We start from the raw sequence: 13061 nt of genomic DNA, 5'->3' as shown, positions 1-13061 counted from the left end.
GTAAGGGGCCATCCATAAATTACGTCACACGAATTTTAGGACTTTTGAACCCCTCCCCCCGTCCTTGTCACAGGTTGTCACATTTTTATAATCCCCCCTCCTGATGTGACGTCACACATTTTTTAAATTTGGGCATGTATTTAAAAATAATCGAGAGAAAACAGCTATTTTCATTTTTTACTTTTTTTATTAAATAATCTAATAAATTCAACATAAAGTCCAATATTTCAGATAGCGAGAATGCTAAATTATTAATAAATATAGATCAAGTTCGTAGATTTTTATAGTTTTTTATTCACATCTAAATTTCGCGTTTTAGTATTTTAAATTTTAACATGTGACGTCACAAAACTTTTGACCCCCCCTGCCCCTTGTCACACATTGTCACATTTCGGTGATACCCTCCCTCCCCATTTACGTGTGACGTAATTTATGGATGACCCCTTGTCTAGGTCGAGATGAAACTTCTAGATCTAGGTATATCGAACTGTAAAAGCCATGCTTAATATTAGTCATTTCGTGAATATTTCTAATTTAGCCGTCAATTTTCTAAAAAAACATAAATTACCCTTTTTTCCTGGTTTTTAAAATTCGTGTAAAGGATGGAAAAAATTTTGTTCCCGAAAAGTTGTGGCAGCATGTGATAGGAAATTTATTCCAGTTTTCGTAACTGTCCTTCAATTCTTTGTACGACCATTCGTCGATGAGATCGATAATTGAAGACAAAAGTATCCTTTTCCATTAAAAGTCGGATATTTCGATGAAAAATGGTCGTATCGGAATTAAAAAAAAAGGTAATTGAAGCTGAATAAACAAGCTATCTGGCCCATGCAATGGCTTAGCTGAAAAAAATTTTTTCCGAACCGTAGCTCCTAAAAAATTTCAACCGAAAGATCTAAAAACTAGAATCTTAAATATTCAAAATGCTTAATTCTCGATACGATCGTTTCACCTAAAAACACTAAAAAATCACGGAAAATTTCGGAAATTGTTTTGACCCTTTAATTGTCTGCATTAGTATAGGTTATTTGTAGCCAGAGTTAGTAGACAGTCAAAGGTTAGTGTAAGACGTTTGTCGCCAAGCATCATCAACCGTAACAGACGTTGCTAACAAACGCTACTGATCGCTATGGCATTGCCGACAGCGCATAAAGACGCGAAAATGTTCATCTCAGTTCCGGATTTTTGAAAATTAAAATGAGTCCAAATTTTACGAAATTCAGATTTAGCAAGGCCTTCGGATCAACAGTAACCAAAATCATTTACAGATCAATAACCCTTCGGAGACGGTCACCATTCTAAGACGACAGTTTTTCAGCTTGGAGTGTATTGGAACCTCAACCCTGCAGTTTATTAATTAGGGACCTGGCTAATACACCAGTGCCCTTCAAATTTTTGCATTTGCATTATACAGGGTAGGAAAGTTCCCATGGTTCATCAGCCGTTACGTGAGAGCGATAAAGTAAGTCATAGAAATCCGTGCGATAGAGAAAGATGGTTATAATGAAGGCGTCTAATAGTCACCGCCCATTTCGCCCTTCCACAAATAAGAAGTGGATAAATACATTCATTTATTGGAAAATATCAATAATCTCACAATTTTTATGAAATTCAAAACTGTGTTAAAAATTTGGGCATTGCCCGGTTCCTTCGGCGAAGATCCTGGGGGATAGAGGCTCTTCAAGCTTTCAAGTACTGTCAGGAGACCTCATAAACATTAGTGACCCGGAACCAATATAAAGTGCAAAGTGTAACATAAGGAGGCTCACAAAAACAAAAGCATATTTGTGTGTAAGTGGTACAAAAAATAGAGTGTCCATTGAGATTGGCATGAAGAGGGAGACGTTCGATCATTCCGTAACCCTCCGGCGTCGCAGACAAAACACAAGGATCTCGGTACTGTCGGTCAACTCAGTAACACAGATATGGAGGTGCAAAACACCACCTTAACATGCCGCTGAAAGATATAACAAGTCATATTCTACGACATGGCGCCCAACGTGGGGCCACGAAATGCCAAAGAATAATGATACTTTACGACAACGTATTTTAATTTAAATAAATACGTTTCCGAAGTCAGTTGAATTTGTATAAAAACGCCTTGCAAGAAAATTTAATGATTTTCATAGGCGTGCCTAAAAAAAATTTTCTGCTAAAGGTAAAAAATAATAATAATTTGTATATAATGTGTAGAAAATTTCTATTATAAGTTCATTCGGCCAACAACATATTTTAATAGTTTATGTCCTCAAACAATTTTATTATATTGATGGTAAATTTTGGTTGTGGCATCAAAAACCATTTACATTTTCATTAAAATATATTACTGCTCGACAAGAACCAAGGGAACGGGAAGGTATGAACATATCCTTGCCAGGAAAGGATGAGGAAAGTTTGTTAGTTTAGGTTGGAAAAGTTATTAAATAAAAAATAATCAACAATAAAGTAATTCCGCATTGCTGCACTGCACTGCTAGGCAATTTGTCAACAACTGAAATTTATGGTCGGTCGCCCAGTGCGGCTGTGTTTGTGCGCCGTTTGCCCGCATGCGCATTCTTCAACTGAGCGCCACGTTTAGTTCGACCAGACCTGTATATGGGTATGGCTAAATAAATATGGGAAAAAGTTTTTCAAGACTAAAGTATAGCTTTAAAAATTTTTTTAAATATGTAACCTCTTAACTTAATATTTCGCTGATAGAAGAGTATTAAACATCGATAAAATTACCGTTGGTTACTCCATTCAATTTTAAGCACAATATTGATTTACAAATTGCAAATTCATTTTGAAACATGCGTCCATTATTTTTGACACTAAAGAATCAACGTCTCACCGGATTATCCCTTACACAAGAACGTGACTTTAACCACTGCCAGAGGATGCCATAAAATAAAATAACGTTTTTGTTTATCAAGGCGGGGGAAGAAAAGTGTCAGATATTCCCTTTGAAGGAAATGGCAAGCCCGTTTTTGTGTAGAAAATATAAATATAAATCATCTAGACTATTAACTTTTCACGTTGACGTGAAGGGGGAATAAATCATGTAATACTTTCCAAATTTACGAGGGACAGTCGAAATATATTATATTATTTTTCAGCTTGTCCGTGCCGTACGACTCTGGCCTAATATTAATCGTGATGAATGCGTTTTCCACGCTCATACCACTGTCAGAAGTCGTTAATCAAAATCAAAACAGTTTCGAGGCGCATGAGCGATCGCTCAACGCTCAACGATGCCGTAGTCGCGGGGACAACAATCATTTTAGTTGCCTTGCTTGCTAGTGCTTTGTTTATTTCATTTTTTTATGAGACAGTGTAAAAACTGCCTCCTTGATAATAGTAGGTAGGCTATTGTTGGAAGACGAAGGTACGACTTACATTTTTCAAGCTCTAGGTTATGATTATTTTATTCAGTAGCAGTATTTTTACTCTGTACCATGTTAACGTTTATTAAAATGTGATATCTGAACGAAATTTTGTTTACACTGTCAAATATAAGCTTATAAAATTTGTATAACACATGTTTTATCGTTTTTACAATTTTGTTGCTGCAACGAATTCTTTAATTGCTGTTAAAGATCATTTTGTAACCACCAAAATATGTTAGTAAAGTGTTAAAACCTTTAAAAATAATTCTTTTGCATGTATTAACATCTCTTTCTTTTTCAGATGGCTGACGTAGTAGTAAGCAGCGATAACACCAACCCGAAGGAACTCCTGGGGCAAGGCATTCGGGCTTACGTCTTGCAAGACTACACGTCTGCAGTTGCTGCTCTAAGCAAAGCCAGTGAACTCCTGGTGGCGGAACACGGGGATGATTTGCACGATTCTTTGGCCGACGTTTACCTTTACTATGGAAAAGCGCTGTTGGGATTGTCCAGGGAAGATTCGGAGGCCTTAGGTAACTGTCAGGGACCGTACAAAGTGTTATTATAAAAAAATACTGATGGTTGTTCTTGCACAAACATATGATTTTATTTTTAGGCGATGCTGTTCGAAATAAAGACGAATCTGATGAAGAAGACGAAGAGGAGGTGGAAAACAGGGAGACTGAGGGAGGGGATGAAAAAGAGGTAACCGAAAATGCCGAAGCCAATGGAACTGTCTCGTCTAGCGAAGAAAAAAAGGAGGGTAGTAGTAGTGAAGCAGATACAAATGTTGAATCCAATGGGGACGAGAAAGACTGCGAACCTTCAGGTAGGCCAAGTTAAATTTTGCCGTTTAATGATGTTTTATCGGTTTTATAGTCAATCAAATATGGTGATACCAAGAAAGGTGCGTTATTTGGGGAAAATGTTTTATTTGATTATTGATTTTTGACTTTCTTTCAATTCTGTGGTTTTTCTTTAAAAATTAATTCAAAAGTAATTGTGCGATTTTTTATATCTAACAAATTTGGCAGTTTAAAACAGTGTGGGAAATGAAATTATTTCTAAAAATTGAAAAAAAAACGAGATATTAAAAATATTGTTTATTCATTTTCTAATTTTCTGCCTTCTATAATTTTTTTCCAGTTATATAAGCAAACCACTAAATTTTATTCTAAAAGTAATAATCTTATGGTGGTTTTCCACTAAACGGACAGTTGAGTTTGTGTTGTGTTTGTGTTTTCTAGAACCTGAAAAACAAAAACAAAACTGAAACAAACGCAAAATTCTTGTTTCCATCAAGCGGGCTACATTTTGTTCGAGTTTTGTTTTTGTTTTCGAATCCTTTTCCACTGGTTGTCGCGAGGAAGTCAGAACACATTTTTTCAATAAAAACATTTAGAGATTATTTTATTCTTCAAAACACTTCGAAACCTTTTGATGTGACCGAAAAACAAAATGAAACTTCAACTATCATAAAACACGCCAGTCTTCAAAAAGTTTGCGAAAAGTTTGTTTTATTCGACAGGAGTTGTGTTTTTGTTTTGTCCATTTAGCGGAAAACCAATTTGACCAATAAATTGGTCAGTTTGAATTGTGACATTTTTTCTGTTTATTTGGATATTTAAAAAAATAAAAAAATTAATTAAACAAATCCTTGTGCCAAAAGGATCAGTGCCATCAGGATCAGATCAGGTTATTCTTGTGAAACTATTTAACCAAAAATTTTTCATTAAAAAACGACAAATAAATAAAAACATTACTAGGATATGAAGCAGGAGTTTGTTTGACTAATTAATTATTTTTCACAGGTGGCACATAAACAATGAAAAATCTAAAATTATGTCACGAATAAATTACTTCAGACAATATTGTAATACTTTCTCGAATCAATTTCAAAAAAAATTACTTTGCTATCATTTTTGAATAAAAAAGTAATATCGAATGACGTGCAGAAAAGTAATCTCTCTATTCTATTTGTCAAATTTGCCAGTTTAAAAAAGTGTAGGAAATGAAATGAACAAAATTCTGGAAAACGTCCGAGATAAATGTCGTTTATCAATTTTAATTCTTTACCAATTTTCAGCTCTTTAATAATTTGTTTTTGTTATTATTATACAGGGTGACTTAAAATTCAGTACAAAGAATTTAGTGGCATATTTTCGAGGTTAAAATAAGACTTTTTTTCCATAAACGTGAGTCCACAAATACTTAGTTTTCGATATACAGGGTGTCAAAGTTTTTTCGATTTTTTAGGAATAATTTTCAAAAAGATTTGAAAGTACGCATAAAACTTGGGGCATGGGGGTTTTTTAAGATGGTAAATTTAAATATGTCACAGCTTTTGACGCTGCTTGTAGAGGGTGCCACCTATAAGGGTATGCTTGAATTAAAGTGGCCCTAACTTTTTTTGCTACCCTGTACACTGACGTTTCGTATTAATGTGTTTATACCCCTGTTAATTTTAAACAAAAAAGGTATACTTTGTCGAAATGTCTCAGACTAACTGTTTCCGAGATATTGGCTGATGAAGAGTTAAATGCACACCGTATTTTCAAATTTTGTAACTATTTACAGTGAAAAATTTTAAAATGTATTTTGGATTCACGTTTATAGGAAAAAAAGTCCTCAGAAATACGGCCCTACATTCTTTGTACTGAATTTTGAATCAGAAACCTTTGATTTTTATTCTAAAATTTGGTATAGTTTTAAATTTGGCCAATTTATTGTAACTTGTAAAAAATGTCATAAATATAGTGTGACATTTCTATTGAACTATTTTATTTGTTTTATTAATTATTTATATTTCACAAGTGGCAAAAATCCCAAATAAACAAAAAAAAAAAACTAAAATTATGCCACAAACTAGACAATATTAGGAAAATTTCTAGAATTTATTTTTGGAAACACTTAAAAAAAAAAAAGTGGAAAATTAAATTGTCCCAAAATTTCGAAAAATGCCTGAGAGAAATGTTTATCAATTTTAACTTGTTTACCAATTTTCAGCTTTTAATTTTTTCTACAATTTTTATATAACATACCTCTAATTTTTTTTAAAGTTGGTCTAAAACTTGACCAAAAAATATACCAAATGTAAAATTGTGACTATTGCGAATTAATTTTTTTTTCTCGGGTGTTTTGCCACTAAACTACTAGTACTACAAGTACTATATTTGTTCGGGGCTGTTATGCCATGGCCTTTGGACCTGATCGCCACCAGTTATAGACTTTCAACACTTTCCTGATTTTAGCTGGGAATATATGTCCTGCTCGTTGTTCTTGGGCTAGTCTCTGTGGGCAGACCTGCTATCAAAACCTCTAGACTCCTTCTGATGTTTATTTCGGTTCATAATGTTGGTTCTAAGACCGCTTCTCAGTCCTATTTCTGTTCGTAGTGAATTTAGAATCGACAATTGAACCGAAATGAATATCAGGACAGGCCTAGAGGTTCTGATAGTGGGCCCTCCTCTACAGAACCTAGCTCTAGAACAACAAGGGCAAGTCGAGGATTCCTAGCTAAGGCTATGGAAATGCAATGTAAGCCTATGATGAGCACCAAGTACGTAGGCCCCAAATAAATAACTTTAGACGATATTTATGCAATTTAACCATCTTTTACATGAATTTTCTGCTATAATTCAAGAGGATTTGTACTTTTTTTCTAGCGTCTACCTCGGCAGACGGTGTAGAGGAAAACGCCGACGCCGAAGACGAGCCCACGGACCTCCAGGTGGCCTGGGAGGTCCTGGAACTGGCCAAAACGATCTACAAGAAACGCGGCGAGGACGGCAAGAAGAACCTCGCCGAAACCCTCGTCATTCTCGGCGAGGTGTCGCTGGAGAGCGAGAACTTCGAATCGGCCATAAACGACATCAAGGAGGGCCTCAGGATGCAGAAGGAGCTCTTCCCCGACGACAGCAGAACCGTGGCGGAGACGTTCTACAAGTTGGGTGTCGCCTATTCCACCGACACCCAAATAGACGAGGCCGTGGAGAGCTTCCAGTCGTCCCTACGGTACTTGCAGAACAGGATAAATAACCTGGAGAAGGCGGGAGACGGGAAGGACGAAGTCGCGGAAGAAATCGAGGAGATAAAGGGCCTCGTGCCGGATATCGAGGAGAAGATCGCTGATATGAAGAGCTACAAGGACGAGGTATGTCAGTGTGATATAAGGACCAGTATTACGGAGTTTGTTGGCAAGGCAAAGTTCGTTAATGTCGATCCGGACGAAGTCAACCGGATCGAGGTTAAGAGAAAGCCCACGATCGAGAGCGCTTTGGATAAAATCCACATCTGATCCCTCGTTTTGGGATTGGTTGCACTTTGAGACTGATTTCATACTCGTTGCTCTTTTATAAACGCTTTTAGTTGTCCTTAAATTGTTTTTGTAGTAGTTGCTTTTTTTTTTTTTTTTTTTGTAATTGCATTCCAATTCTTTTTAATAAAATTATGTGATATTCGTGTGAAATTTTATTTTGCCTCACCCTGTGTGTCCCGTTTATGTTTCAGCAGTGTTGTTTTGTCTCTCCTTTTTACAAATTAAGAATTCTAAGAATTTATACATGTTTTAAAAAGTTGGTAGGAAAATTTTAAGAAAAATATTTTTTTTTTACTTTCTCTTAGCCGAATTCAGAATTTTGCCAACAAATTTTCGTTTTTCTGTGAAATTAACGTCCGAAATGTTTTTATTGATGTATATATTGAAATTAATAATAATCGGTCTTTTTTTTCTAATTTTCAAAATATCTATAACGATTTCGAAAAAATTGTTATTTCTTTGATTTTTTAACTTTTTTTTGTCATCATTGAATTTAGTTGATTCACATTTGCGTAATTTTTTGTCTATCCAAATTCTTGAGCGAACACAAATAAATATATAAAAAATTAATGTTTTATAAGTCTCGGTCAAATTCAAAATTTTTGCCAACAAATACACATTGTTCTTTGAAACTAACTCCCAAAATGTTTTGTAAATTTTTGAAGCTAAGATTTTTTTTTTGATTTTCGAAATTACTACGATGATTTTTGTTGGAACTGGATTTAGGTGGTTCAAATGGAGTGTACAAAATAAATATAAAAATACAAAGAAATATTGTTGTACTGACTTGGCCATATTCGAAATTTTGCCACTCATTTTTCATTGAGATTAAATTTCTTTGGTGTTTTTGTTATTGTGAAAATATGAAGTTAATAATATTGAACAAACTTTTTTTCTGATTTTCAAGATAGCTATTCTATGAAAAAAGTTGATTTTTCTTTGCTTATTCAATATTTTTTGTCACAGCTGGATTTTGTTGGTTGCGGCAATTTTTTGTTTAAAAATTTTTGATGTAAAAACAAATATGAATTTTTTTTTTTACCCTCATAACCACCTTAAAAATTTTGCTAAGAAATTATCATTTTCCTTTTTGATTAAACTTCAACGTTTAAATACTGGAACTAACAATATTAACCAGCCGTTTCTTAATTTTCAAATCGACAAAAATTCTTCAATGAAAAAGTGAATAGTTCTGTTTTTTCCTCATTTATTGACATACTTTCATTTGCTTTGTTTTTATTTTGACAGTTTTTGTTCATTGGAACTTAAATATTCGTTCTTTGCTTTTTCTTAACCAAGTTCATAGTTCTACAGTGGGTGACATATAACCTACAAACTGATTGTCACATGTTAATTGTCATTGCTGCTCAACGCCTACTAGCACAAAGCAGTGCATACTTTGTACCTACTGGAAAAAAATTACCTACTAATCTGTAGCTGTTATGAAAGTAGGCCCTATTCCGCAGTAGGTGAAATAAACTTTTTAATTTATATTGTGGGAAAAACTGCTTCACGAGTCGCATACCCTTATCCAGCACTAAAGTACATCCCCAATATGTAGCAAACATTACATTTTTTATCGATAGGTACAAAGTAATGCTTTTTTGAGTAATTAGGCTGATTAAAAAAAATCGACTATTTTTTTTCCAAAATCCCCTCTGAAATAGATTCAGGGAGGTGAAAAGAGATGCCTGTAAAAATCGGAACTCTTAATATTAATATTTAGAGGTCGCGTATCGCGATTTTCTGTTTTCCATTTATATAACATGGGAAAAATTGTTTTTCAATTTCAGAATTTTATATCTTAGACGAATTTAAATGACCAAAACGTATTCTTGTAGGGAATTGAACGTTTTACAAAAAAATGTCCCTTGTCATATTTTGATAAACCTACTCATACAAAAGTTATTCAAATTCAAAGTTAAATTTATGTTATAATTACTTTTTTTTCTCCAGTTTCAGGTAAAATGATTAAAGTTATTGTATTAAAAGGATTTTAATTGATTCTTCCCAGAAATGGTGGGTTTTTCAGTCATATTAATCTGAAAGACTTGATAAACCTGTCAATTTTGACTTTTAAATGCCTTTTTTTATAATATTTCATGATAACTTTAATCATTTTACCTGAAATTGGAGAAAAAAGAGTAATTATAACATAAATTTAACTTTGAATTTGAATAACTTTTGTACGAGTAGGTTTATCAAAAAATGATAAGGGGCATTTTTTGTGGTACGTTCAATTCTCTACAAGAATATGTTTCGGTCATTTAAATCCGTCTATTGGTTTTTAAGATATAAAATTCGATATTTGTCGATTGTCCGATCTGTGGTGAGCTGCTGATGAGAACTAATAAGTTCAAAACCAGCGTTCATCTGGTGATCTTACTAACGAATGAACTTGGCTGTTTACTAGATATTGTCAGTGTAATTCAATGCTGACTGCGATATATACACGGCTGGAAAATCCACATAGTCCGTCTGCCTTTACGTGAATGACAAAGTAAGTCATAGAAATCCGTACGACAGACAAGGATGGCCATATTGAAGACGTTTTATAATTTGAATAGTCAATAGGATGCGCTCTGTTATAAGTGGAAGTGACTATTCAGATTATGAAACGTCTTCACTATAGCCATCCTTGTCAGATTTCTTTACTTTACTTTTTCGCTCTCATGTAAAAGCAGATGGACCATGTACCGTTGCCAGCATTGTGATCACTATATTATTATTTTAAGTCAAGATATTAAGAAATTTAAATGTTAAAAAGTGACAGTGATCTTTACGTGTGTTTTGATAGCAAAAGGCGTGATTTCAATGATTCAGTGTTAAAATTTTGGAAATATGTCGTAAAATTTTTGATGTAATTTAATAAAATTCAAGCTGGCCACTTCACTAACTAAAAAATCGCAATTTGTATACTATTGGAAAATATTAGAAGATACTATTATCACTAAGAACTCTAAAATTTAGCTGTTACTGAGTATTCTTAAAAAATTTCTGACTGTATTTAAAAAAAAAATTCTAATTTTAATCCAAAAATTATTTTTTATAATTATAACAGTAGCTTAATACACACAAATAATTCTAAAATACCTCTAAAAGTGTTAGTGACGTTATTTTTGCAAGGCCTACTGAATTCTGATGAATTACCCATAATTTCCCAGACACCCTGTAGAATATAATTGTTAAAAATTCGTAATTTAAGTTTATAAGGCAGTTTTATGACTTTTTAAAATTCACCGCATCTTTTTTATTAACGTTTCTAAACGTATGTTTATGTTAATGAAATTTTTTTTATAACGCAATTCTCTATTCCCATTTCCCGTTTGGCATTAAAAGAGATTTTATTCTAATCGCACATCTAATAATTCTTTGTAATGGCGTGTAAGTACAATTTAAAAATTCTTCCAGACCATGAAACAGATAATGTCGGCCGTGGCAGAGTCCAAACCGACCTCTTCTGCGGCGGGAGGCCCCTCGTCCTCGGTCTCCGCCGACAGCAGCACCTCCAAACCCGCCTCGGATATTTCACATCTCGTGAAGCGCAAACGGAAACTGGACGAAATAGCGGAGGAATCGGAGAAGGACGTAGAAGCCAGCCCGGCCAAAAAAGTACCTTCTTAAGGATTTTAATTTTTTTATCTCTTGTACATAGGAATTATTTAACATGTCCTTTGTGGTTGTCTCGGTAAAATAGCGATACGACGGGGCCTGTCTTTTAATTTTAAAGGAAGACTGAGATTATTTGATGTGTTTTGCGAGAAGGACTCCGATTATTACTTTTACGTCGCTTTTAAAGCACTTGTCTTCGTTTTTAACTGCTTTTGATGCGATTTAAGGGAATTTTATGAAGTGTCCGTCCTGATTTTTGCCGGAGGCAACCACAGATTGTCTCATTTCTGTACTTATAAAATGAGTACTGGGGAATTGTTTGACACAACTTCACAAAATCTCCGTGTATTTTTTTGCGGATAAATTATAAGTATTTCGGGTATTATCAACTTTGTTACAGTTAAATTGCCAAAGTAACAATTTTTCTGCCAATTCGTATACACTGAACAAAAAAAACAATAGAACAAGCCTACAACTTTCTTAACGTAGAGCTAGTATCATCAGCCCTTATATCGTTACAATCTTGAAAGAATTTTCAAATTTTTCTTCCGTTTATTGTATTATTTAGCGGAAAAATGTCACTTTGTTGATTTGACCCACTTATATAAAAAATTTAGCGATAAGTCTACACCTCATTTGCAACACCCTGTATATGTTGTAACTTTTAAAATTTTGCGAAGTTGTGCTCGGATCGTCCCCTTAACTTTTAGGGTGTCCCTAAACGTGAATGTCCTTTTGTTTTAGATTTTAGTCTTTTGTTACCTTTTTTATAACTGAAAAAATAATTAAACCTATTTCTACTTCCACATATCGTTTTATTTACTACACATTTACATCAAAATTTACATTACACCGTCTTCTTAGTTTATCGTTTCGTACAGCTCTTTCTCTAGCTTTTTTCTGTACCAGAGATTTGCGGAAAGTTGCAGGATTCTCAAGGTGAGTAACACTCGTAACACTGAAATGGGTAAGAAGGAAGTTGTCAGATTTTGGAAATTAAAGTAACGGGTACAAGTTTAAGATGCCACAAAAAATGTCTGCATTGTTTACAAAATTTGTTAGATTTTAACGTTACGTCCACAAAAATTATAATTTTCAAGTTATCGACAAAAAATGTACTCGTATGTCTATACTAATCGTACGTTCCACATTTTTTAAATTTCGATATAATAATTTTTTAGGTATCAAAAAAAAATGTACGTCTGCATTACATCCACAAAAATGCCTTAATTTTAGAATTTTCGAGGTATCAACAAAAAATGTATGTCCACACTACGTTTACATTTGTTAAATTTCGATATTTACAGAACATCATGCTTCTAATAATTTTTTAAATATCAAAAAAAATGTACGCCCGCATTACGTCCACAAAAATGCCTTCATTTTAGAATTTTCAAGGTATCGAAAAAAAATATATGTCCACACTACATCCACATTTGTTAAATTTCGATATTTACAGAACATTATAACGAGCGTTCAAATAAAAACGTGGTCAAGTTGGTTCTGAAAATTTGGACGTAGGGCGTAGCGTATAGCAAATGAACTTAAACGTCATCTGTCAAAGCGCTATATCGCCGCTATCAATTTGAATATTTTCGTTTTAAAAAGCGTTTAAAATGGTGTTTTCTCAAGAACAAAAAGTGTTTATCATAGAGTCCTACTTTAGAAATGGACGCAAGATTGATGGAATATGGAAGTATTCTATTGAGGAATGTTTCATAGAATTTCAAAATCAATTTCCCGGCGTTGTTGAGTACAAAATT

General features: G+C 33.8%; 2 protein-coding genes across 3 annotated transcripts in view; one reads left to right on the top strand and one right to left on the bottom strand.

Moving 5' to 3' along the window:
- LOC108914132 (protein HGV2) overlaps positions 1-12102 on the top strand; it is a 33872-nt gene extending 21770 nt beyond the window's left edge. Inside the window, exons 1-5 of one of the 2 annotated variants that reach the window (XM_018719856.1) lie at positions 3229-3367; positions 3670-3901; positions 3985-4197; positions 7034-7521; positions 11098-12102. In XM_018719856.1, coding sequence (XP_018575372.1) covers positions 3670-3901; positions 3985-4197; positions 7034-7521; positions 11098-11310 — 1146 coding nt within the window. In that variant the 5' untranslated portion in view covers positions 3229-3367 and the 3' untranslated portion in view covers positions 11311-12102. Of the gene's footprint in view, positions 1-3228; positions 3368-3669; positions 3902-3984; positions 4198-7033; positions 7522-11097 lie in introns of those variants that run through there. The other variant, XM_018719855.2, reaches the window with a different exon arrangement.
- Positions 12103-12158: 56 nt separating this feature from the next.
- Positions 12159-13061, bottom strand: part of LOC111692011 — an 11111-nt gene continuing 10208 nt past the window's right edge. Inside the window, exon 4 of the mRNA XM_023455668.1 lies at positions 12159-12256. Coding sequence (XP_023311436.1) covers positions 12159-12256 — 98 coding nt within the window. The remainder of the gene's footprint in view (positions 12257-13061) is intronic.

The sequence above is a fragment of the Anoplophora glabripennis genome, unplaced genomic scaffold, assembly GCF_000390285.2.
Source record: "Anoplophora glabripennis isolate ALB-LARVAE unplaced genomic scaffold, Agla_2.0 scaffold814, whole genome shotgun sequence".
NCBI classification, from domain to species: Eukaryota; Metazoa; Arthropoda; class Insecta; order Coleoptera; family Cerambycidae; genus Anoplophora; species Anoplophora glabripennis.
Note: the sequence above shows the minus strand (reverse complement) of the source record. Positions and strands in the feature narration are given on the sequence as shown.